The sequence below is a fragment of the Oncorhynchus kisutch genome, linkage group LG4 (genome assembly GCF_002021735.2).
Source record: "Oncorhynchus kisutch isolate 150728-3 linkage group LG4, Okis_V2, whole genome shotgun sequence".
Classification (NCBI taxonomy): Eukaryota; Metazoa; Chordata; class Actinopteri; order Salmoniformes; family Salmonidae; genus Oncorhynchus; species Oncorhynchus kisutch.
In genome coordinates, this window is record NC_034177.2 from 35,037,159 (window position 1) to 35,063,114 (window position 25,956).

A 25,956-nucleotide genomic window follows, 5' to 3' on the forward strand; every position below is an offset into this window, starting at 1 on the left:
GCCAACCCCAACTCCTGTTTCTGGGGCCTCCTGTTGCCGATGGGGTGGCCCCACCATCTACAGTCCAGAGACCCTCGTTGAGCTCTGCTGCTACAGACCTGTGGTCACTAGTCCTGAGAGCTTCGTGGAGACCTGCAGCCAAACTTCCACCGTCTGCAGAGCTGAGACCTTCATCGAACTCTGCTGCCCAACCTCCTGATCCGGTACCCTCACCTGGTCCCGCTGCCTGGGTCCGTCCTGTGGCCACTGCCCATTGCTGCTTTGTTGCTCCAGCCGCCTAAGTATCCAGTCCTAGGGTCCTCGTCGAGCTCTGCTGCAGCCCTGCGGTCTCCAGTCCTGAGACCGTCGTCAAGCTCTGCCGCAGTGGCTCTGCAGTCTCCAGTCCTGGTGTCCTCAGCTGACACCGTATCAGGGGTCAATGTGACTCCTGCTCCTCCCCTGGGGGTCTTACAAGCCCTCACTGTTGAGGTAATCCTGTTGCCTGTTCCTGGGCTGAGGGAGAAGCCGCCACCAGATCCACCATCACATCTTGTTGGCTCCCCTCTTACAGAACTTATTCACAGCCTGCACTGGCCCCACAGTATCACTTGCCCTGGTCTGGTGATCTCAAGCACCTTTGTGACGGTGCGGCCAGGTGCATTGAAGACAGGCCTTCTGTTGGACCAGTCGCCCGTCTGGTCTACATTTCAGCCTCTCTGGATGACCACAAGTATTCACGTCATTCCTCTGTCACTGTCTGCCTTTGAAGCACTTTGCTGTTGATTACAAATCTGTCAACACATTTGGGGGTGGCTGTTAAAGCGGCCAGCTTCAGTCAGCTGATTCTAGCCATCCCTTCTGATTAGTTCTAGTCGGGCAGTTTAGACTCCCATTCAGAGGACCCCCACTTTTGTTAGTGTCTTATTGGTCAAGGTCACACCATCTACGTATCATCACATCTCGTTCAGCCTATCAGTGGCCTTGATTACCGGGACTTCAGTTTCAGTTAGTCTATGACACTCCCAGTTCTCCTCCTGCTGACATTTTCCTCCTGTGGACTGAATCCCTGTATGTCTGATGTTTAATTCTGCGTGCATCTAAACGTAAGTGCCTTGAGATCTGTGTCATATTATGTGGAGCTAAGTTTTGTGGTTTATTGTGTACAATTACCATGTAATGAGCTTGTTAGCTAGCTCGTGCATCCGCTAGCGTTAGCACTATTGTAAGCATTTTGCATTGGAATGCATGAGCATGTACCATGACTGTTAGCGATTAGCCGTTTATCAACATTGCTCATATTCTATATATACCGTACCAGTCAAAAGTTCTGACATAAATACTCATTTTTACTATTTTCTACATTGTAGAATAATAGTGAAGACATCACAACTATAAAATAACACATGAAATCATGTAGTAACCAAAAAAGTGTTAAACAAATCAAAATATATTTTATATTCTTCAAAGCAGCCACCCTTTGCAGTGATTACACTTTTCAACACTCTTGGCCAACTAGTGGTTCACTACACTTTAGGTGCCTTTTGGCAAACTCCAAGCGGGCTGTCATGTGACTTTTACTGAGGAGTGGCTTCTGTCTGGCCACTAAAATAAAGGTGTGATTGTTGGAGTTCTGCAGAGATGATTGTCATACTGGAAGGTTCTCCCATCTCTACAGAGGAACTCTGGAGCTCTGTCAGAGTAACCTTTGGGTTCTTGGCCAAATCCCTGACCAAGGCCCTTCTCCCCTGATTGCTCATTCTGGCTGGGCGGCCAACTCTGGGAAGAGACTTGGTGGTTCCCAAACTTCTTCCATTTAAGAATGATGGAGGCCAATGCTGCAGAATTTTTTTGGTACCCTTCCCCAGGTCTGTGCCTCGACACAATCCTGTCTCTGAGCTCTACGGACAATTCCTTCGACCTCATGACTTGGTTTTTGCTCTGACATGCACTGTTAACTGTGGGACCTTATATAGACATGTGTATGCCTTTCCAAATCATGTCCAATCAATTGAATTTACCACAGGTGGACTCTAATCAAGTTGTAGAAACATCTCAAGGATGATCAATGGAAATAGGATGCACCTGAGCTCAATTTCAAGTCTCATAGAAAAGGGTCTGAATACTTATGTAAATAATGTATTTTAAAATTTTTAATACATTTGCAAACTTTTCTAAAAATCTGTTAGCTTTGTCATTATGAGGTATTGTGTGTAGATTGATGATCACTTTAGAACAAGGCAGTAATGTAACAAAATGTGGTAAAAGGGAAGGGGTCTGAATACTTTCCGAATGCACTGTATTTGAAGTAAAAATCTGTTGGAGTTTACATTATAGGGAATAGGCTGGCTTGCAGAGTCCTCCATATTACATCACATCCCGAAAATAAATATATAAAAATATTCGGAATTCTGATCATTTTCGTGTAATAACTCAAAAGATGCAAATCCATATGTTACATATGGTTAAGTATATGCTACCTACCCTTTAAACATTGGCAATAGCAGTGGCTTTTGACACACCCACTCCTTTCCACACCCCATTAGTTTACTTTTGACACACCCACTCCTTTCCACACCCCATTACTTTACTTTTGACACACCCACTCCTTTCCACACCCCATTACTTTACTTTTGACACACCCACTCCTTTCCACACCCCATTACTTTACTTTTGACACACCCACTCCTTTCCACACCCCATTACTTTACTTTTGACTAACCCACTCCTTTCCTTTCGACACACCCACTCGCCCATAGATACACATGGCAAGGCATGGAATAACATGACCCCACCACGAGTAGGGTACAGCCGTAGGGTACTCCCTATACTCCCATGTTAAATTTCCTACTTTACTCATAACCCGACAATGGCTGTATTCTTTTTTTTTTATCATTCGATAAACATTTTGGATATGCTTGGTCGGTCGTTAACATACTTCCATGTCATTTAAATGAACAAACTATACTGAACAAAAATTATAAACGTTTTTACTGAGTTACAGTTAATATAAGGAAATCAATCAATTTAAATAAATTCATTAGGCCCTAATCTACCCACTGGGGAGCCAGGCCAGCCAATCAGAATGAGTTTTTCCCCACAAAAGGGCTTTATTACAGACAGAAATACTCCTCAGTTTCATCAGCTGAGTGGCTGGTCTCAGATGATCCCGCCTGGAATACAGCCACCCGCAGGTGAAGAAGCCTGATGTGGAGGTCCTGAGCTGGTGTGGTTACGCGTGGTCTGCGGTTGTGAGGCCGGTTAGACATACTGCCAAATTCCCTAAAATTACGTTGGAGGCGGCTTATGGTAGAGAATTTAACATTACATTCTCTGGCAACAGCTCTGGTGGACATTCCTGCAGCCGGCATGCCAATTGCACTTTCCCTCAACTTGAGACATCTGTGGCGTTGTGTGACAAAACGTCACATTTTAGAGTGGCCTTTTATTGTTCACACCACAAGGTGCTCCTGTGTAATGATCATGCTTCTTGATATGCCACACCTGTCAGGTGGATGGATTATTTAGGCTAAGGAGATATGCTCACTAACAGGGATGTAAACAAATGTTTGCACAAAATTTGACAGAAATAAGCTTTTTGTGCATATGGAACATTTCCGGGATCTTCTATTTCAGCTCATGACACATGGGACCAACACATTGCATTTCTTTTTTTTCATTCTACATCATACCTAAAATCACTTTGATTCTAAAGGTAGAAATGTTAGCATGAACAAAGACTGTCTCATGGAATGTATGTCACGATTATCAGCCAAAGACACGATTCCACTGGGCTTTCTTCAGCTAGCTAACATTAGCTATCTAACCCCACTTTTATAGCCAAGATACCGAAAAGATGTTGCATACCGTTTTGTTTGAACAATAGTAGGAGAAAAGGCCGCTAAATTATGTTTAAACTACCCAAGGATCAGGTTAAACGAACCTCATGGTTTCAGGCTATACCCTGTGGTGATGATGATGATGATGATGATGATGATGGAAGGCTCCGGTTTATCTATAAGTCGTTGCTAGGTAAAGCCCCGCCTTATCTCAGCTCACTGGTCACCATAGCAGCACCCACCCGCAGCACGCGCTCCAGCAGATATATTTCACTGGTCACCCCCAAAGCCAATTCCTCCTTCGGCCGCCTTTCCATCCAGTTCTCTGCTTCCAATGACTGGAACGGACTGCAGAAATCACTGAAGCTGGACACTCATATCTCCCTCTTAGCTTTAAGCACCAGCTGTCAGAGCAGCTCACAAATCACTGCACCTGTACATAGCCAATCTATAAATAGCCCATCCAACTACCTCATCACCATATTGTTATTTATTTTGCTCCTTTGCACCCCAGTACCGCTACTTGCACACTCATCTTCTGCACATCTATCACCTCAGTGTTTCATTTGCCATACTGTAATAATTTTGCCACTATGGCCTATTTATTGCCGTACCCCCCTTATCCTACCTCATTTGCAGACACTGTATATAGACTTTCTCTATTGTATTATTGACTGTATGTTTGTTTATTCCATGTGTAACTCTGTTGTTGTTTGTGTCACACTGCTTTGCTTTATCTTGGCCAGGTCGCAGTTGTAAATGAGAACTCTCAACTAGCCTACCTGGTTAAATAAAGGTGAAATAAAATATATAAAATATACATTTGTGTGTTCGAAGCACTGAATTCAGAGTAAATTGCAAGCTAACACTTGTTTATATCTAACTTGCTATGTAGGTGTAGATATCACCAAAGGCTACTTTGGACAATTTGGTAGGGTTATCTGCACCACTGGTCTCTGGCAAGTTGAAAGGACATATAGACATGCCAACAAGAATCAAGTTTTCTAAATAACTGTTCAAGGGTAGGCAAAGACTGGAAGTAATTACGTGACATATCTAAGACTTGTGAATTAGATCGAGACTAACTTATCTCGCTAGCCAGCCATCTAACATAAGTTAACCGGCGAAAAAGCGAGGGGTAAACAAACAGTGACATAAGTATAGTGTGACAGCTTTACTGTCAGTGTTAGCAGGTCGGGTAACACAGAGTGGCAGAATAAGTATCATGCAAATAATGTGTTGTGACAGCCAAGTATGTTAATAACGACAAGTGATGCTGCTGAAAACGTTTATTGAAACGACAAAAGTTTTGGTAGTTTGCTTCGGATGATGCCAAATTTAGGTTAATTACATTATGAATTACATGGGAGTAAAGGGAGTACCCTATCTCTGGTCCCTTCTTGGGGGCGTGGCCATGTTAAGCCACGCCTCGCCTTGTGTATCTGTGCTCCGGTCGCCATATTGGGCTTCAGCTTCCCCCTTCTCAGTAGGAACTAGGAGTTTCCGATAACACGTGAACGCGGCATTAGCATAGCAACTGTGAGTCTAGGCATAAAAAACAACATAACAAACGTGTTACGCGCTAATTAACGGTTATCTGGGACTATTACACTTGTATTGCTTAACACAATTTGCCCCCCAGATGCAATATTGCCTGTTTGTAGACTTTCTTTTATTTTTTGTATTCATTGCTCACTAACGTTAGCTGGCTTCGTTCTGATCCATAGTACTGTTAGAGGGCGTCCGCTACGCATCCCTCCATGAAGCGCTGCGATGCCCTCTGATTTTATATCCCTCCTCAGCGCTGATCTCGACCTTAATTCCCCCAAATCCCTTTACTCCAAAGGTAAGACTTCTATACATGTTATGACATGGCTGCCTTTGTATTGTATTGCCATTGTTTTGGACTAGGACTGATGAACGGATAGATCACGTTAGTTGGCTAGATAGCTAACGTTAGCTAGCAGCTAGTTTTGCTTATAGCTAGCTAGTTAACTAATGAGTGCATGATGGACCAACTAACAGCTAACGTTAGGGAGCAGTAGGAGGCGTGTTGTGTTATTGTTTTCCCCCGGTACACTCGTGGTTCGGTCCCCCATGACTATGCCATGGTTACAGTATTTAAACGTTAGGTACAGGTTGCATTGTCACAAACCCCTCGATTGCTTGGTGAATTCGTCACGATTGTTCGCGAACCTTAGCTAGCTCTTTAGCTAGCAGTCTTTAGTTAAGCTGTTAGCTATCTAGTCAGCAGATCCGGCCCGCTTGAATACAGCTGCACTAGCGTCGGACAGGCTTTCTGTGTAATTTTTTTTTAAATAACTGATCTCAGTCCTCTTTAAAGTGAACTCAAGTGTGAAAACAAAGCTAAATAAGTCTTTATATTCACACTGCTCTTGCCTTTGAGTTAGAACTTTCTTGACAGTTCAACATGTTTGTGGACAGTCCTCTTTGCATTCATGTTGCTATGTTTCGAAAGGACCCATGATCTTTTTCCAACATTCGCTCAATGCACTCTGGGTAAATGCACAGTGCTGGACAAGCCATACCATCACAACCTGTTATTGGACAGCCAGGGATGTACCTTCATACATTTTGGAAGATAATAGTTTAAATTTAGTTGCAAAATAAGACATACTAATTAGAATCAAATTATAATATTTACATGTATAAATGACTGGTAACCGGATAAATGGCAGAAGAATAATAGCAGAAATAATAATGCTGTAATTTAACTTTTTAGTTTGTGGGACTAATGTGAGGGCCTATGGCAGGGGAAATGGTTCTGCAGTAGCCTATAGTGTTTGGTGTGGAAATCATGACAAGTGAACCTGGACAGTTTTGTGTTCACATTGCACTAAAAAGGGATGAAAAGGACCAAGTGTGAAGACACCACAGAGCCAGTGTGAGATATGTCTTGCAAAAAGTTGAGAAATGCGGTGTAATCTGAATTGTCCCATTATCCCAACTGTTACACCAAGACTGAACGTCTGCTAGTTTAATTAAACTGCCGTTTTCGTCCTCGTGCTAGATGGCAGAAGCCATAGCAGCCATTTTGAATGGCACATGGCGTTGAACAACAAAGGAGCTGATTTGGCTGACTCTGTCATTCCAAAATCTCTGCTGTGGCTGCTGCTACACGGACATGCCTGGTGCCCAGATTGATGGCGTTTGTTGCACAGCGAGAGTGGAGACGAACGGATTCGGTTCAGTCAGTCGTCCTCATGAGTCCTTCCCAGCTAGCTAGTTTAGGCTTGTGTCTAGAAACTTCAAGAATTTGAAACGTGTCTGCCAAAATTGGGACTTGGGAGTGTTCAGAATAATTTTTATCAGCAATGTTAGACATTAATGCCGTAGTTATACATTTTCGGTGACAATCACTATAATACATATGCTTTACCTGTCACCCTGGCCTGATATTGGCTACAATATCTAGCTACATCCCTCTCCTTACAGCAACAAGCGGGGAGCGAAGGACACTGTGCCCCGTGTTGTCGGCTCGCAGCGCAAACTCTCCCCATTGAGCAGTGTCGACTGTATCACGGTGACCTCTAGATGACTACTACCAATATTACAGGTTATTTCTCGTGTAGTCTACTATCATATTTGAAATACAATCAAGTGGGATGGGACATTGGAGATGGTGACCAAATCCACATGGTGACTTTAGTTATTTCTTCCTCGCCTATCAAAATAAACATCACTTTCTTTTACAAGTTTTAACTAGCGCCATGCTGCTGCTGTTGTCAGCTAGTCAACATACATTAGCTTGGGAAGAGCTTATCAGGACGGTTGACTGATCTGAATCTATTCGTCTCCAAACTCGACTCTCAGCTGCGCAACATACACCGTTAATTTTGGGAACCGGGCGTGTCCATATAGTCTCTCCTGCCTAGTATGAGGACGAGAAGGACAGTATGTAACAGTTAGGATAATGCTGCAGCACAATGCATTTTTCATCCCTGGATTGAGGTACATTTTCAGAGACATCTCACGTCAGCTCTATGGTGTCTTAATCTACCCAGGAAGTCTGTCCGACCCTAGTGCAGCTGTAAGCAAGCGGGTTGGATCTGCTGGCTAGCTGCTATCCTTAGCCACCCCCATTGCCTTAGGCAAACCAAATACTGAGAATCAAACTAGAACTTTGGCAAGCATTTGGGTACATAGCAGGTTACAAGCAGGTTCTGATTGTTTCAGATGAGTGAAAGTGGCCTTATCGGATTCAGAAAACTTGAATGTCCTCAGAGATGCAGTTAATCTTGCAGCAGTCATAAAATGTATCACATTTATGAAAATAATAATCTTTGTGTGCTTGCACGTGTTTTTGCCAAGTTCACCTTAATTCATTGGCAGGCCTTGTCAAAAGTGAAGTGGGTGGAATGTTTAAATCATGATCTACCCAGAATGAGTTATATGATACAGTAGCTATATTATCCAGCTACTTGGCCAGTTGATGTGGTGTCTGGTTGGTGCTGACTGAGTCATGGCTGCTCTTGTGATAACACTGCTATGAACAGGCTGCATTGTCCTCTCTGCTCAGTCCACTACTCTTTCAGTCCAGCTGTGTCTGGAAGTGATCAAAGCCTGGGGGGTTTTATTTTAAAGACCTTTTACAGGTGGCAGATATGGCTGCCATGCAAAACTTTTCAGTAGAAATGTACACTGTCTTGGTGCATGAGGTTTGCTAGTGGTTTAGGACCTCTCTCTTATTCGTCGTTGGCTAGTCATCTAGGCCTAGCTGGGCTTGCAGCGACACACTACTGCTGTTTTCTCTCCACATGTAGGCTGACGGGCTTAATTCAAAATGTTTCTTTTTGTTTTCTCTGAACTTGGTCTTTCACCAGAGTTCACAGATGCTCTGTGCATGGACTACCTGTCTCCTGACACTGGTTCAGACATCTGCCTGGACCCTGTGTGTGTTACACTAATGAGCCAGTGTATTAGTGGCCATGCTAACAGGGGCTGGCCATATGGTGCTGCTGTCTGACGTGATGAGGTGTGTGTAGCCTATTTATATGACAGTAATTGGCTGAGGCCGATAGCAGTGTTGCTGCTTCATAAACACTTCTAATGAACACATCTCAAGTGGTTTACTGTTTGTAGACTAGCTACATCTTATATCATCATCACGAATTGACCAAGGCTATGCCATCCATGACATAGGCAGCCTTTTGTATTTCAATGTCTGGCTTTGATTTTGCCATGTAAGTATATACTGCGGAGTGGATAGGATCTTTGTCTTTACTCTGCGTTAATCTCATAGAGCCAGACGTGTGTCTGAATATTGCATAGTCTGTAGCTGTGAAGTCTAGCATGCAAGATTACCTATGAGTTTAAGATGCATGTTAGATGCCGGGGCATTGCAAGAGACTGTGGTGGATTCTTGGCGTCTGCTTGTGGGCCAACATATTTCTGTGTCATCAAAGCAAAGGGCCAGCTGCGAACAATAAAGTCTGACCGTTGGCTTGGCACAGCTTCAAAGCTAACGTAATGTGAGCAGCGTGTAGCCAACTACATAACATACAGTAAGTATGTGGTGAGGTAATCGGATTGTAACAGGGGATGTATGCAGGACTTGGCTGACTTGTTGGCCTAGGCTAATCAGAGAACTGTTATAACGTACTGCTTCACATAGAGGAGGCTCCCCTAAAAACATTAAGGTCCAAAAGTATTTGGACAGTTTGTTGTCGTTTTTGGCTCTGTACTCCAGCAGTTTCATTTGAAATGATAAAATGACTATGAGGTTAAGTGCAGACTGTCAGCTTTAATTTGAGGGAATTTTCATTATGGGGTGAAGCGTTTAGAAATGACAGCACTTTATGTATCTAGTCTCCAAGGCGTCATAAGTATTTGGAGAAATTCACATATAGTGTATTAAGTTTTGTCAAAAGTTTAGTATTTGGTCCCATATTGCTAGCGCACAAGGACTACGTCAAGCGTGTGACTCTGCAAACTTGTTGGATTCATATGCAGTTTGTTTTGGTTGTGTGTCGGATTATGTTGTGCCCAAAAACACATGAATGGTAATAATGTATTGTCATTTTGGAGTCACTTTTATTGTAATAGAATATGTTTCTGAACGTTAATCTAGATCCTGCCATGATTACGGATAATCATGAATGATGAGTGAGAAAGTTAAAAGCACAAATACATTTACACTCGTATTTTCACAATTCCTGACATTTAATCCTAGTAAAAATTCCCTGTTTTAGGTCAGTTAGGATCACCACTTTATTTTAAGAATGTGAAATGTCAGAATGATAGTACAGAGAATGATTTATTTCAGCTTTTATTTCTTTCATCACATTCCCAGTGGGTCAGAAGTTTACATACACTCAATTAGTATTTGGTAGCATTGCCTTTAAATTGTTTAACTTGGGTCAAACGTTTCAGGTATCCTTCCACAAGCTTCCCACAATAAGTTGGGTGAATTCTGTCCCATTCCTGACAGAGCTGTAACTGAGTCAGGTCTGTAGGCCTCATTGCTCACATAAACATTTTTCAGTTCTGCCAACAAATTTGCTATGGGATTGAGGTCAGGGCTTTATGATGGCCACTCCAATAACTTGACTTTGTTGTCCTTAAACCCTTTTGCCACAACTTTGGAAGTATGCTTGGGGTCATTGTCCATTTGGAAGACCGATTTGCGACCAAGCTTTAACCTCCTGACTGATGTTCCTTATCCACATAATTTTCCTGCCTCAAGATGCCATCTATTTTTTGAAGTGCACCAGTCTGTCCTGCAGCAAAGCACCCCCACAACATGATGCTGTCACCCCCGTCCTTCACGGTTGGGATGGTGTTCTTCGGCTTGCAAGCCTCCCACTTCTCCTCCAAACATAACGATGGTCATTATGGCCAAACAATTCTATTTTTGTTTCATCAGACCAGAGGACATTTCTCCAAATAGTACCATCTTTGTCCCCGTGTGCAGTTGCAAACTGTTGTCTTGTCTTTTTTACGGTGGTTTTGGAGCAGTGGCTTCATCCTTGCTGAGCGGCCTTCAGGTTATGTCGATATAAGACTTGTTTTACTGTGGATATAGATACTTTTGTGCCCATTCTCTCCAGCATCTTCACAAGATCCTTTTCTGTTGTTCTGGGATTGATTTGCACTTTTCACATCAAAATACGTTCATCTCTAGGAGACAACGCGTCTCCTTCCTGAGCGGTATGACGGCTGAGTGGTCCCATGGTGTTTATACATCTGTACTATTGTTTGTACAGATGAATGTGGTACCTTCAGGCATTTGGAAATTGCTCCCAAGGATGGACCAGACTTGTGGAGGTCTACAATTATTTTCTGAGGTCTTGGCTGATTTCTTTTGATTTTCCCATGATGTCAAGCAGAGGCACTGAGTTTGAAGCTAGGCCTTGAAATACATCTACAGGTACACCTCCAATTAACTCAAATTATGTCAATTAGCCGATCAGAAGCTTCTGATCAGAAGCTTCTAAAGCCATGTTTAAAGGCACAGTCAACTTAGTGTATTTAAACTTCTGACCCACTGGAATTGTGATACAGTGAGTTATAAGTGAAATAATCCATCTGTAAACAATTGTTGGAAAAAATGACTTGTGTCATGCACAAAGTAGATGTTCTAACCGACTTACCAAAACTATACTTTGTTAACAAGAAATTAGTGGAGTGGTTGAAAAACGAGTTATAATGACTCCAACCTAAGTGTATGTAAACTTCTGACTTCAACTGTAAATATCATACCCCCAAGACCTGCTAACCTCCCCTGTTATTGATAATGGTGCAAGGTTTGCATGTCTTCTCACTCATTATTCACGATTCAATTATCATTATCTGTAGTCATGGTAGCATGCACATTAATGTAGAAGTGTTCAAAAACCTATTCATATTTACAATAAAGGTGACCCCAAAATGTCACAATACATTATTTACCATTCATTTCTATTGGGCACAAGATAATTCGAAACACAACCAAAACAAACTGCAGATGCATCCAATAGGTTTGTAGTCACAAGCTTGATGTAGTCATTGTGTTCTAGGAATATGGGACCAAATGCTATTCTTTTGATATTTTGATACACTAACTAAATCTTTCCAAATACTTAAGACACTTGCAAATGGGTGGACTAGATACATAAAGTGATGTAATTTCTAAATGTTAAGACAAAATATGTATGACATTCTGTTTTTCATATGAAAAATTTGACCTCGAATCCAAAATGCTGGAGTAGAGCCAAATTAAACATTTTAGCTTCACTGTCCAAATAAATAGGTAGTGTATTAATAGGCTTAGCCGATCTCTCTTTCAAAATCTTCACCAATCACATTTTTTTCCTGTTGGTGTCTTATGCAAACAGTGGGGCTTTTGCAAATGTCTAATTTCCTTAGAAAATGAACAGGCCCCACCTACTATGGAAAAGGAGAGCGGTGAGTGTGGAAGTGTAGGCGAGAGACTGAGTGCCAGTGGAGCAGCTCCTGACCTGACCGTCGTTAGTGTGACTCGCACAAGGCTGAGGTCATGCTAGATCGTCATCCCTCCATCAGCATTCACAAGGGCCCACTCTCTCACTAACTCAGTGGAACAGAACACAATAGACACATACCAACAGAGACCATGACCACAGAGGGTGGTGGTGTTACAAAAAAGTCCCACTTAACCGGCAGCAGGCAGGCTAGTCCTAATGTAGGCCGTTGTACGCCTCATGGGCGGAGTCGAGACATTTTAAAAATGAATTGGATGAAGCAGGACATGAGTGCTGTACTGTACCATATGCTGTCTGGAAGTCCTTGTCCCCCTCCCTCCCGCAGTGGTTGTAGTGCAGCTCTTTGTGTGTGTGTGTGTGTGTCTCTAGCAGCAGGGCTGACATCCCAGAGCCAGAGATTTTGTCCATCTCACTATGCTGCTGGCATTGACTGTATCACAGGCAGATTAGATGACCACTTGATAGGCTGCATATGGTGGATGGATAAACTGCACATTCACGACAGATATATCTATATCAGGGTGTCTATGGGTTGTGTTTCTTAGCAACCAGGTGACCTCCCACTATTAAAACAGTAACTAGTTGGTGGTTTCTGGTGCACTAACAAACCCCGTGATTTCTCTCCTCCTCACCAGAGTCTGTGTATGACCTCCTCCCTAAGGAGCTCCAGCTGCAGTCGTCCTCCTCGCAGACAGACACACCCACCATGAGCCAGAAGAGTGGGGGAGAGGCCGGACCGCCCCCTTCTGCAGCCATGGCCTCAGGTTAGCTTTTCACTCTGTCTGTATCCTCACCTAGATCATTAGGGGGCAGAACATAAGACTGACCTTAGTTCAGTGTCTAGTTCGTTCCTGCTGAGTGCCTGTGGGGCAGTTGGTGCTAGTGGTGGTGTATTCTGGGAAATTGAGTTTTCAATTGTGGGCCATGGTTACTGTAGACAGGACGGGTGCGAGAGATTGGGAATAAATATTGTTTTGTTTGAATGAACGAACATGGCCCTGGTTTATATATATATATATATATATATATATATATATATATATATATATTTGCATTAGCCTATAGCCAAAGTCATATTAGTATTGCTAGTATGGCTAGTATTGCTTGCAATATGTCTCGTGTGTCTAATCAAAATTGGATTAAAAATGGTTTTGTTTTCTTCCCATTGTCCTACGTTTTCAACTCTCTTAGATGGAGCGATGTAAATTAGCCCCGCCGCTAGAGACAACCTTTACTGTCAGTTTCTATTGTTTTAATTGTATTCTTAGATGATGAGAAGAGGTGAAAAGAGCTAGGCTATAATTAGCAAAGCAATTATTGTGTCCTTTTAGCACTTCTGAATTAGCACGCCTGTCTGAATCAACTGTCTGCGATAGACTTTCTGTGAAGATGAGATTACACACACACTCCATGTAGACCAGCATAAAGAAAATATCTCAAGAGATGTCATTTATATTAGATCAGAAAAACAATATGTAGTGTTCCATCAGCATGCGATTTGAAGGAAGTTGCTAACTAGCGTTAGCGCCATGACTGGAAGTCCATGGGTATTAGCAAGCATGCTAGCAGATACCATAGACTTCTAGTCATTGTTCTAACAGTAGTTAGCCAGCATTGGCTTGCAAAACTACCTCTAACTTCCTTCAAACTGGACGCAGAGACATAAAAGTTCATCTGACTCTGAGGAAGTAGATCAAGTATTCATACCATTTAGCAGAGGAAGCTGACTGACTGAACACAGTAGTCATGTGGCTGCTGTCATTGTGCACAGTAACTCAGGATTAGGTTGAAGTTGACCCTATAACCACTGGTAGAGGCTCAGATACTTCTCAACCCCTTTAATGGTTACTGTTAGGATTGGGGTGTAGGGTAGACTGGTCCCAGATCTATATGTGTTTTAGCCAGCTCCTCTGACTCTGGTCATGCCATACATGTACCAGGCTAGGGTAATCTGATTCTAGATCTGTGGTTAGGGGCCGCTTCTACCACAAGCTCATTTTCAGAGTTGGAGAGCTGGCTTCATGCTAGCCCAAGCAAGCACCTACATGCATCATCGTTTTATCCAAAGACACTTAAAATAAAAAGGATCAGCTATCCTCACACAGTATTTAATTGACCCAATTTGCTGATTGCCAGGAAATTGAGTCATGACTGATCAGCTCTCTTGTTGCTCATTGGCTGTCTCATTTGTATTGCAGGAAGTTCCCTCCCTCTGAGGCAGGGGGCATCTGCATATAAAATGGCCTGCAGGTCACTGCTCCATAGGTCAGAGCCTTGTTTATTCTGTTGCCATGGCTACGCTCAGTCCCAACCCAATCCTCCAATTGGCATGCTCAGACTGCTGTATAGGCCCACTGCTGTATGCACCAGCTGCTGTATAGCTCTACTAGTGTATGCACAAACTGCTCTAGCCCCCCTCTACATTTAATTTGGCACCGTATCATTAACCTGCAAATTTGTTAAGAGGAAAGTCTGACTGACCCGATGTTTTTATTTTTGGGGGCAATGTATGTAACAATTTTAACAGCTTGCGTTTGTTTTTTGTAAACAAAGCATGTCCGTTTTGTCACTGATTTTATTATTTTTTTATTGAGCAAGTTTTGATTACAGACATTCGATTGGGGCCTATTTGTACCATTCTCAACTTTAACTTCAGAAAATTTGCCTGGCACCAGAGAACTCTGGCATGCACAGTGAGGGCATTTAGCCACACAAACAACGTCAAATGAATTTAGAGTTGGGAAGAGGGAAAACTCTGGACAAATCATGCACAAATTCAGCTGCGTGAATAGCCTGCTCTGTATTGAAATCCATACTAACAATGTGATCGGTCCACACGCCATCCAGCCACCTCACCCAGCCCTTCTCCATCCTCTTTGGCCACGGGAGGCCCCAGCTCGGCCCCCTCTACCTCAGCCATGGACCAGTCCCAGCCTCCTCTCCTCCTCCACCATCCCAGTGGGGCCCCCAGAGAGGGGTCCGGAGCCCCAGAAGGATCCGAGAGGGAAGGGGTGGAGGGAGCTCTGTCTGCCTCTGAAGGTGGAGGCGGCAATGGGACCAGCTCTGGAACAGGAGGAGGAGACCCAGGAGCACCAGGGGCAGGGGGGGTGGGATCCCAGCAGCAGCCCCAGAACACCCCCTCTAAGCGGAGGCCAGTGTTGAGCATCTCCCCCCCTCCGGAAGACCTGTTTGATGACAGCAGTATGTCCTGCCAGGAGGATCCAGCCCCGGCCGGGCCAGCAGGACCAGACTCAGAACACAGCAGCAGCATCTGGGCTGACGACTCGGCCTCCAACTTCAGCCTGATCAGCTCCAGCTCCTACAACGACAACACAGAGGTGCCCCGCAAGTCCCGTAAACGCACCCCACGCCAGCGGCCCGGGGCCAAGCCTGCACCCCCAGAGGACAGCATGGACGTGTTTGATGCAGACAGCGCCACGGCCCCACACTTTGTTCTGTCTCAGCTGGGCCCAGACAAGGCCAGCCCCAAGCCCAGGTTGGTTGAATAGAATGCTAGTCTCCTTTTTAGGTGCCTTTGCTAAGACCATGAGGATTTAAGTTGCCATATCATTGACTCTGTTGCACACACAGCAAAGCAGCGGCATCATCTGGAGGCCTAATAAAGAGGTCCTCTGAGTGAAGTATGTTGTGTGCTCTTCAGTTCTCTGGAGGCTGGGTGGCTGCTGAAGGGAGGCCTGCTGTCAGGTCAGTGTCCCCAGAAGAGTGAGGGCAAGGAGCTGAAGATCCTGGTGCAGCCAGAGACCCAGCACCGGGCACGCTACCTGACCGAGGGCAGCCGCGGCTCTGTCAAAGACCGCACCCAACAGGGCTTCCCCACGGTCAAGGTGAGAGACACTTAATAAAATATATATATAAATATACCATTGGTTAGCCGTAGACAATTGTGCTATGTTGGGTTGAGCTGTGTTGCCCTCTACTCACCATCTTCTCCCCTTTCTCTCTCCAGTTAGAGGGCGTCAGTGAGCCGGTGGTGCTGCAGGTGTTTGTGGCCAGTGACACAGGCAGAGTGAAGCCTCATGGGTTCTACCAGGCCTGCAGGGTGACAGGACGCAACACCACGGCCTGCAAGGAGGTGGACATCGAGGGAACCACCGTCATAGAGGTCCCTCTGGAGCCCAGCAGCGCCATGTCACTTGCGTAAGGGACTCATCCATTGAGTTAATGAACATTGAAATATCAGTGTTGTGTTGTTTGTTTCATCATCTGAATGTTCTGTAACGTTGAATCTTGACAGGGTTGACTGTGTGGGGATCCTGAAGCTGCGTAACGCGGACGTGGAGGCTCGTATAGGAGTGGCCGGGTCCAAGAAGAAGAGCACCCGGGCCAGGCTGGCATTCAGGGTCAACATCCCCCAGCCTGATGGGTCTGTCTTAACCCTACAGACCACCTCGTCACCCATCCTCTGCAGTGAGTCAACCAACTATCGCCCTATTCATACAAACACAAATAACTGGTTACCCAGTCAAAAGTACATTTGAATGTGGATGTGTTTGTTTGATGTTCATTAAATTCCGTATATTCTTGTCGGGCTGGAACGAAAGCTGGCCAACCACGTAGTGTCAATGGTAGGGTTTTGTGAACAGCAATTCTTCACACTCTGCGGTGTGCGTGTGCTTCCCCAGCCCAGCCAGCAGGGGTGCCAGAGATCCTGAAGAAGAGTCTCCACAGCTGTTCAGTGAGAGGAGGAGAGGAGCTGTTCATCATAGGGAAGAACTTCCTCAAAGGAACCAAGGTCATCTTCCAGGAGAACTCAGCAGGTACCAGCACTAACCTGCCTGTCTTCCTCCTTTCTTCCCAGTCCACTTTTCCTTTTGTTCGCATCCTTTTCTGCCTCTCGGTGGTGTCTGCGATGTCTCCTCATAGTGACCATGTTAAGACATTGATTCCTTTTCTTTCCAGATGATGAGTCGTGGCGGGCCGAGGCAGAGATTGACATGGAGCTGTTCCATCAGGTAACAGATTGATACATGAGGAATGCATACGGGCCCGGCGCTGACTGTTCTAATTCTGACAATGTTCTGTTTCCTCCAGAACCATGTGGTGGTGAAGGTTCCGCCATACCACAGCCTGTCTGTCTCCTCTCCTGTCTCTGTGGGCGTCTACATCACGACCAATGCCGGGAGGTCACATGACATCCAGCCCTTCATGTATATCCCAGACTCAGGTATGTGTGCTGATACTTTCCTTCAGTATTTGGATAGAAGGTAGTAAATGATGGGATGAAGAAGGGAGGGATGGGTTTGAGTAATGGCGTGGTGTGTGTGTGTGTATATATATATATATATAGTACACTGTGTGTGTGTTTCTGTTTTATCCCACAGCAGATAAGTCCCTGAACATGTCTGTGAAGACAGAGGGTTCTTCTCTCGCCAAGGCCTGCATCTTCCATGACCAGATCAATTATCTGGCCTCTGACCCTGCCCAGTCTGCTGGCGAACTGGTTAAACGACAGGAGGTCACCCCTATGGAGGTCTCCAGCAATACCCCATCCACAGCACTCTTCAAGGTAGGAGCAATATACAGGTCATATTTAACCAAGGGTCCTTGTATGTACATTTAGATCAGATGGTTTGGCTGGGACATCACCCATTAGTTGTACAATCAAAGAAGACATCTTGAGTCATGGCCAACTTGCAGGGAAGTGTGTAGATTCTAGAAAATACCTCTATTCAAAATGATTTCATTACTCTCTTTTTGTCTCCTCCCTCAGCCACCCTCTGACACCCTTATCTTAGTCCAGCAGAACCTTGAGCTGAGCTCCAGCACCCCGCCTAGGAATGAGTCCTTCCCCGGCCCCATGCCCCTCCAGCCTGGGGACATGGACCTCCCCCATGCCCCTGTCTTTCCCTCCCTGGAGCCCTTCAGCACCATCCAGAAGCAGGACATCACCCCCATCACCTCCTTCCCCGTCTCCAGTGACACTACCACCCTCCCCCCTGTCCCCCCAGAGGTACCCCAGCAGTTCCTCCGGGACCCCCAGGAGAGCCTGCCTCAAGAGGCCTCCAACTCCTGCAGCGGGATGATGGTAGTAGGAATGTCCCAGATGGCACCCCCCTCCCAGGCCCCCCAAGTTCCCCTGTTTCCCCAGGATGGGGTGGCCCAGCTGGAGAGGGCAGTAAGGGAGCTCCAGGCAGGGGGCAGCAGCCTGGTACAGCAGGTCCTAGAGGCAGCAGTGGCTCAGCAGCAACTCAACTCAGTGTTGTACAGCCCCACGTCCTCCACTGACTCCCTGCAGCAAAACGTACAGGACACCATGAACAGCCTGAGACTGGGGTGCACTGAGGGCTCTCTGGCCACACAACAGCAGTTGCAACAACAGCAGATCCTTGGCAACATGCAACAGATACAACAGCAGCAACAACAGATACAGCAGCAACAACAGATACAGCAGCAACAGATACAGCAGCAACAACAGATACAGCAGCAACAACAGATACAGCAGCAACAACAGATACAGCAGCAACAACAGATACAGCAGCATCAAGTCCTTGGCAACATACAGCTACAACCACAATTATTAATACAGCCACAGGATCAACAACTGCAACAGCAACAACAGATACTGGGGAACCTACAACAGCAACAATTACAACATCAACAGTTTCAACAACAGCAGCAGCAGGTCCTAGGAAACATACAGCTACCGGATCAACAACTTCAACAACAAGTACTGGGCAACCTACAACAACAAAACCAAGCAGTAGGCAGCATGCAACACTTACAGCAACAACAACAGCAGCAGCAGGTGTTGGAGAACTTTCAGCAGCAGCTCCAGGCTGAGCTCCTCCAGCCCCAGATCCACTCCTCGTCTCATCCCCAGCAGCAGCCTGTGTCTCTCCTCCAGCAGGCTGGGGAGCTGCTCACCATCCAGACCTCCAGCTTCCCCCACCAGCCGCCCTCCCACACCTCCCCCCCCCAGCAGCTCCTCCAGTCCCCCAGGCCTCTGTCGGAATCCCCCAGCCCGCAGCACCAGGTCCAGGCCGCCCTGCTCCAGAACACTCTCACTGTGCTGACCAGTGGTAGCCGAGATCATGAGCAGCAGGTTACGGGGTCCACGCTGTTCCTCTCTCCCAACACTCTCTCTAGCCAGGGTAGTCAGCAGCAGCTAGCATTCCTGTCCTCCATGGAGACTTCAGCCAGTGATCCCCAGACTGTGTCAGTGTTCCAGTCTCAGACCCAGCAGCAGCAGAGCACCCCCATGGACCAACAGCAGTCCCCCCAGCAGACACAACCACAGCAAACCCAGCAGCAGCTTCCCATGGCTCAGCAAGGCTCCTTGTTCCAAACTAACACTCTGTCCTCCAGCCAACACCCTCAGCCCCAGCCCACAGACCTGCTCCTCTGCACCGCCTCCCTCAACCCCCAGGCTCTGCCTCCAACCCTCCTCTTCAGTACCCAGGGCCTCTCTATGGGAAGCAGCACCCCTCACCCCCAGGACACCCCTGCTCCCCTCCTGTTCTCCCAGCCCACCATGGTCGGGATCAGGGTAGGGGTGGCCCAGTCTGACCCAGCAGAGCCCATGTCCTTCCAGGACCAGAGCTCCACAGTAGGGGGGACAACAGCCTCCATCAATCCCCCTCAGCAGGGCCTGTTCCAGGCCCAGCAGCCTATGCAGGTGAGTTCCAGCTCAGGCAGTGGCCCTGACAGCCAGCAGGTGGAGCTGTTCCTGCCACAGGGTTCTCTGTCTGGTCTGCAAAGCAACATGGCTACGCAGGAACTAGAAAACCAGGCTGCAGCAGCTGCAACCATCTTTGTGATGCAGAGCGGACTGGGGGTGGTGGAGCTGCAGAGTACCGCCTCCCCCCCCGGTCAGAGACCCCCAGAGCAGCTGTTCCAAACGGGAGTGAGTAGGAATGTCGGCCAGCCAGGAGGACAACCCAACCTTTTTGTGTTCGGCCTCCAGAACGGTGAGACTGCTTTACCTGACAGGATCAGTAACTCATCGTGGACTGTAATGGAGGAATATTTACGTATATATACTGTATAATTTTTATTAAAATGTTAAAATACTCTTTGTGACATCCTCCTCTTTCTCCTCAGATTCCTCCCAGCTGATGACGTCCACTGGTTCAACACTGTCAGCCCAGAGCCAACCCCAGAACGCCAACCCTGTGCAGGCAAGCCACATCCAATCTCTACTGGACTCAGACATGGCCCAGACAGCCACACCCATGCAGACCAACCTACAGACCCCAATGCAGACAAACATACATACTGCAATGCAGACCAATATACAGACTGCCATAGAACCTAGCCTGCCGACCGTTATGCAGACCAGCTTACAGAACGCCATACAGACCACCTCACAGAAGATGGAGGACCTGCTGGACAGTCTTCAGAAGCAGTGATCATTACTGGGACCACAGACACATTGCTGTGGGTTCTTGTGACGTCTGCCCACTCTTAGACTGGGACAGGTTGTGTCTTCTGCTTACAGTACAACCCCCCCACAGATGCAGAGAATGGGAATGGGAGGTGTCTCACTATGCTACGAGCCCCCTAGGCGAAGAACATGTCATGATGTTTTTAAAGATTTTTATCAAATGTACTCTTGTGCCCTTGGCTCATATTTTGATGTGATTGTACATGCATTCATACAGACGGACAGGCGCTGTCATGATGAGTTGGTTGAGTGACTGCGCCTTTTGCTCAATCAGAGGAAAGTAACTCCGGTATCCATCAGTCTAACTTATACAGTGGTTCTTCTTTTTCATGCTGTACTGTGTTATTGATGGTCTAAGATTGGAGGGAGGGAGGGATACAGAAAGTTGGACCTAGAGTGAAAGACAGAAGAGATGGTGAGATTTTATTGAGGGAAAGTGGCGAAAAAAGGTGTCTCTCCCTGTTCTTGTTTGTGATTGCAAGGCTTTAGTCCGGCCACACAACAGTCTGTGTGTATCTGGCCACACAGCAGTCTGTGTGTATCTGGCCACACAGCAGTCTGTGTGTATCTGGCCACACAGCAGTCTGTGTGTATCTGGCCACACAGCAGTCTGTGTGTATCTGGCCACACAGCAGTCTGTGTGTATCTGGCCACACAGCAGTCTGTGTGTATCTGGCCACACAGCAGTCTGTGTGTATCTGGCCACACAGCAGTCTGTGTGTATCTGGCCACACAGCAGTCTGTGTGTATCTGGCCACACAGCAGTCTGTGTGTATCTGGCCACACAGCAGTCTGTGTGTATCTGGCCACACAGCAGTCTGTGTGTATCTGGCCACACAGCAGTCTGTGTGTATCTGGCCACACAGCAGTCTGTGTGTATCTGGCCTCACAGCAGTCTGAGTAACTCGTGTTGCTTTGACATTTCAGTCTCCGTGTGGTCTCTTATTGTTACAAGTGGTTACAGATGCTTTCCATGTTTTTGAAGCATTTGCATATGTCGTGCGACTTTCGTTTGGGGGGATTTTAGAGTCTTTCCAGTTCATTGTGAATAGAATGGTGGTTTTAAACATTAAGCACTTTATAAACTGTTTTGTGTGACCAGCAAATCCTTATATCCATCCATAGGCTTTCTATGGTTAGTCACATTGTACTGGTTGATGTCCATTTTAAAAAATAATAGTTTTTTAAAGTTGTCACGGTATACATTTAAACACATTGACCATGCATTCATACATTTTTCATTCGCTATATTTTTGGAGTTATATATGAGATTGTTTGTGTCAAGTGTTCATCTGAAGCCTATTTATACTGAGTGGTCCATTCAGTGTCTCCGTCAATACCGTCATTCCCATAGCGAGTATACATTGTTTGTTTTGGTGTGTCTCTGATTGTAACTAGCTACTATTCATAGGCTTTCATATCTCTGGCACACACAATTTTCTTTTGGTCTGATACATTGTGTGTGTACATTTATGCGTGTGTTATTTTTATGGAGAATGTACAGCACATTGCTACCTGTAGCCTACTATTTACCTTGTATTTTACAATCTGTGTAAGTTAACCACTGGTGTTTTTACCTTGTCTTGTGTGTGTGTGTGTGTGTGTGTGTGTGTGTGTGTGTGTGGTTGTAGTTTTTGGTTGGTTTCTGGTTCATGTACGGACAGATGTTGAACCACTACTGTCAGCATTCAGGGCAGAGCTGTGTGAAATAGACACAGTACCTGTCCCGTGCATTGTCACCAGGGACTCACTGCTACACAAAAACTCTGCTACAATAGCCACACTACCATACCACTTACTATAAAGTAATGTTTTGGGCATGTACTCTGTGGTATGGACATTGGAATGTGGCCTAAAATCTGTTACTTAGGCTGCGTTTACACAGGCAGCCCAATTTCGAATCTATTTTTTTCAGTAATTGGTCTTTTGAACAATCAGATCTGATGTGAGTGGAAGAAATGTCAGAATTTGATGCCTGTGTAAACATGGGAATAGCCATCTCTATGGCAAGTTATCTATGGTGCTATGTGCAGCAGTGATGGACACTTCTAATGTGATGTTTATACTTACATTTATACTCATGTCACATCAACAGTACTGATATTAATATTGTGGTAAAGTCTGAATTGTGTTTCTGGAGTAATTGCTGTGAGCAGGCAGTGTGAGGGGAGTGTGTCCTGTTTTCAAACTTGTCATATTTGTTCAATTTTTTAAATATCCTGATGTTTGTTTACTCATTTGTAATTGGTTTACTCATTTTAAATCATGCAGCTTTCATGGATAATATTAACATTGTTTTTGTACAAATTACAAACTTTAAATAATACAAATATTGGCTAGCACTCTACATGTGGTAAGGTACTCTCCTCCCAAAAGTTTTGCCTCTGTCATATCCATCCAAATGAATATGCATTTTAAACCATGTTGCTCTACTTTGCTTTAGATGCAAGCAGCCTAATTCTGAGATTTCCCCCCACTAATTGGTCTTTTGACCAATCATTCCAGATCTTTTCCAGAGCTAATCTGATTGGTCAAAAGACCAGTTAGTGAAAAAAACATCAAATGGGATGCCTGTCTAAGTGCAGCCATTGACACAAACGGATGAAATGAGAACCATTTGGTTGTTGCTCAGATTCCTACATGCTCATGTTTACATTCTGTCTTGAAAAAGTAGGATTACTCCATTTAAAAATGTAATTTAGAAGGTTTCTTACCCATGAGTCAGATTACATAGTATTTTTATAGCAGATGTTCAGTTTTATATACATGCAGTATATAATTTTTCAAACGTCGGACTGAAACCCAGTATGCAGTTTGGGGGTGTGCATACTACTAGATGGCTTCATGTAGAACGCGGGCCAATATTCACGATTATACTCTCATTCTGTGCAAACCATATAAATGGAATATATGCAGGGGACACCATTCCAAGCATAGACTTAGAATGAGTTGTAATTGTGTAGTTCCATATGAGATACAGCTTGTCAAAGATGGTGGCACATACTGAGACCACCCACAGGAACCGTCAACTATTTTCAACCTCCCATTTGGTTTCACCCATTCAAAATATCAATTAGGCCTAAACACAATAGATAATCACCTCCATTACTGATGTCCAAGCGTTCCATTCCATTTTTATTGGGGATTTTCAAGAGCACATGATGCCTCACTAAGCCATACAGAAAAAGCCAACCTCTGAGTATCTCCTCTGTGATGAATGTAACTTTATACTATATATACTGTTTTTAGAGGAAATATGAGGTAGCCTAATCTTGAATGTTCAGTGCATTGTACATGTGTGGAAATACAATGTTTTGTGGTTCTGTCTGGTTTCATGTTCCAAGGTCAAGCGCTCTTATTTGGCTTGATCGATTGCTTAGTTTAACTGTTTGAATGACTACATATTCATTTGAAAATACTAGTTGAAAATGTTAACTTTAAGGTGGCAAAATATCACACATGCTCTCCACACACATTATTTGTCATTAACTCATTAATATCCATGTTGAAATATGAGATGGGGGTTATCAGTTGTGAATTTCTCAAGTGTGCCTTGACAAACCATCAGTGTAGTACGTTTACCAGATCCCCTTTGTCATGACTGTTCATGTCCCTTGTCTAATGTCCCTCTACCCTAGATGATCTGACTTCTCATACTTCAGTCTAGCCAGTGTCCGTGTTCTGCTTTTGGTTACATGACCACCTAACGTGTTTTCATTTCATCCATCCCTGGTTGTGGTTATGTTGCAAGTCTAAAGTGTGATCACTAACTCTATAGTGGTTTCCAATTCCAGTCCTCCAGTACCCCCAACAGTCCACATTTCTATTGTAGCCCCAGACAAGCACACCTGAATCAACTTGTCAGCTTAATCATCAGGCCCTCAATGAGTTGAGTCCGGTGGTTTTTGTCCGGGGCTACAACAAAAATGTGTGCCGTTTGGTACTCAATGACGAGTTGGGAACCACTGCTCGAGGACTTTGTTCAGCCTAACCCGTCGACTGTATACCTGTGTGTCTCTACTTCATGCCTGTTGAGATTCATAATGGTGAGGTAAAAGGGAAAAGAGGTGGAGATTGTTCTGATCGGGTGTTGTGGAATTCTCTCGTAACTGTGTTTGTCAGCATAACTGTTGTTGCTGTGAAGAGCTTGACATGAGATGAGAAGGTGGTAATAAAGACTCCTATTGGAACAGTGTGAGCTGTGTTATCAGTCAGTTTGCTTACTCACATTTCACCCCGTGTCTCATGTTTCCTCTGTTCAACTCTTCTTTTTAGAGCTTTAAGGCTACTAGATTCAATGAGATCAAGCATTAACCAGGGATAGCTGATTTCAGGGCGGGACTATGGTATTAGGTGCCCCGGGGGGGGGGGTTGATCTGATACGAGGCTGAGGTCAGGGCCAGCGCCCTCATTACCTCAGTCGGTGACTGACAATCACCTGTATGTCCTAACACTAACACCCCCCCAATAACATAACATACATAGAATAAAATGTAAAAGAATTGCATTATATTCCATGGGCCAGATTCTTATTTAGTATGCCTAAACAGTTTTACCAAAGGAACAAAAATGTGACGTGCTGGGTGAACGTCTGTTAGGTTTCCTATAAATCATTGATAATTCAGTGCCAGTCTCTCTTTAGCCGTGTTCACATTGGCAGTTTAAAGTGACTCAAATCCTATTGATTTGCACATCCAATTAGAATCGGTTCTTTTTCCTGCAGTCTGAACAGCCAAAAAGCATGGAATAGGATATAGGTTGTTTGAAGTCAGAAACAAATCATTCCTGGCCCTGTGACTTGTCTGAGCGGTCAAATCTGATTTATTTGCCCTCAAGTGGTTTTTAGACTGTTTATTTGGCATATCTTGTTGCTTGCTAGCTACTCTGTTGAGTTTGACAAGAACATATGGTAGAAAACTAGCTTGTTGTTTACATACAAATAGTGAATGTGCTAGAGAGCTAAACAGCTAGCTAGTTGACTACTGTGACCAAAAATGACTTGTTTTGAAAGTTGGATAATCTTTTCCTTTGAGGATTTAGAAGTGTTCTTACACTATGATTTTGAACATTCAAAGCAACTAGGAAACCTCCATGGCAGGTATTGTCACCTTAGCCTGCTTAGAAACCTCCATGGCAGGTATTGTCACCTTAACCTGCTTAGAAACCTCCATGGCAGGAATTGTCACCTTAGCCTGCTTAGAAACCTCCATGGCAGGTATTGTCACCTTAACCTGCTTAGAAACCTCCATGGCAGGAATTGTCACCTTAGCCTGCT

General features: G+C 45.0%; 1 protein-coding gene across 2 annotated transcripts; it reads left to right on the plus strand.

Annotated features, from left to right (window-relative positions):
* The first annotated feature begins 5,276 nt into the window (after positions 1 to 5,276).
* On the plus strand, positions 5,277 to 24,876 carry LOC109889458 (nuclear factor of activated T-cells 5). Of its 2 annotated transcripts, XM_031822879.1 has the most exons (13): positions 5,277 to 5,354; positions 5,543 to 5,661; positions 12,913 to 13,041; positions 15,125 to 15,773; positions 15,939 to 16,122; positions 16,245 to 16,435; positions 16,533 to 16,705; positions 16,921 to 17,055; positions 17,198 to 17,250; positions 17,330 to 17,462; positions 17,620 to 17,804; positions 18,009 to 20,205; positions 20,339 to 24,876. In XM_031822879.1, the coding sequence occupies exons 2-13, from the start codon at positions 5,589 to 5,591 to the stop codon at positions 20,644 to 20,646; spliced, it is 4,410 nt and encodes a 1,469-aa protein (XP_031678739.1). In that variant the 5' UTR covers positions 5,277 to 5,354; positions 5,543 to 5,588; the 3' UTR covers positions 20,647 to 24,876. The 2 variants fall into 2 exon arrangements, with proteins under 2 accessions (XP_031678739.1, XP_031678740.1); XM_031822880.1 differs by having other exon boundaries at positions 5,301 to 5,661; positions 17,623 to 17,804.
* The last annotated feature ends 1,080 nt before the right edge of the window (positions 24,877 to 25,956 follow it).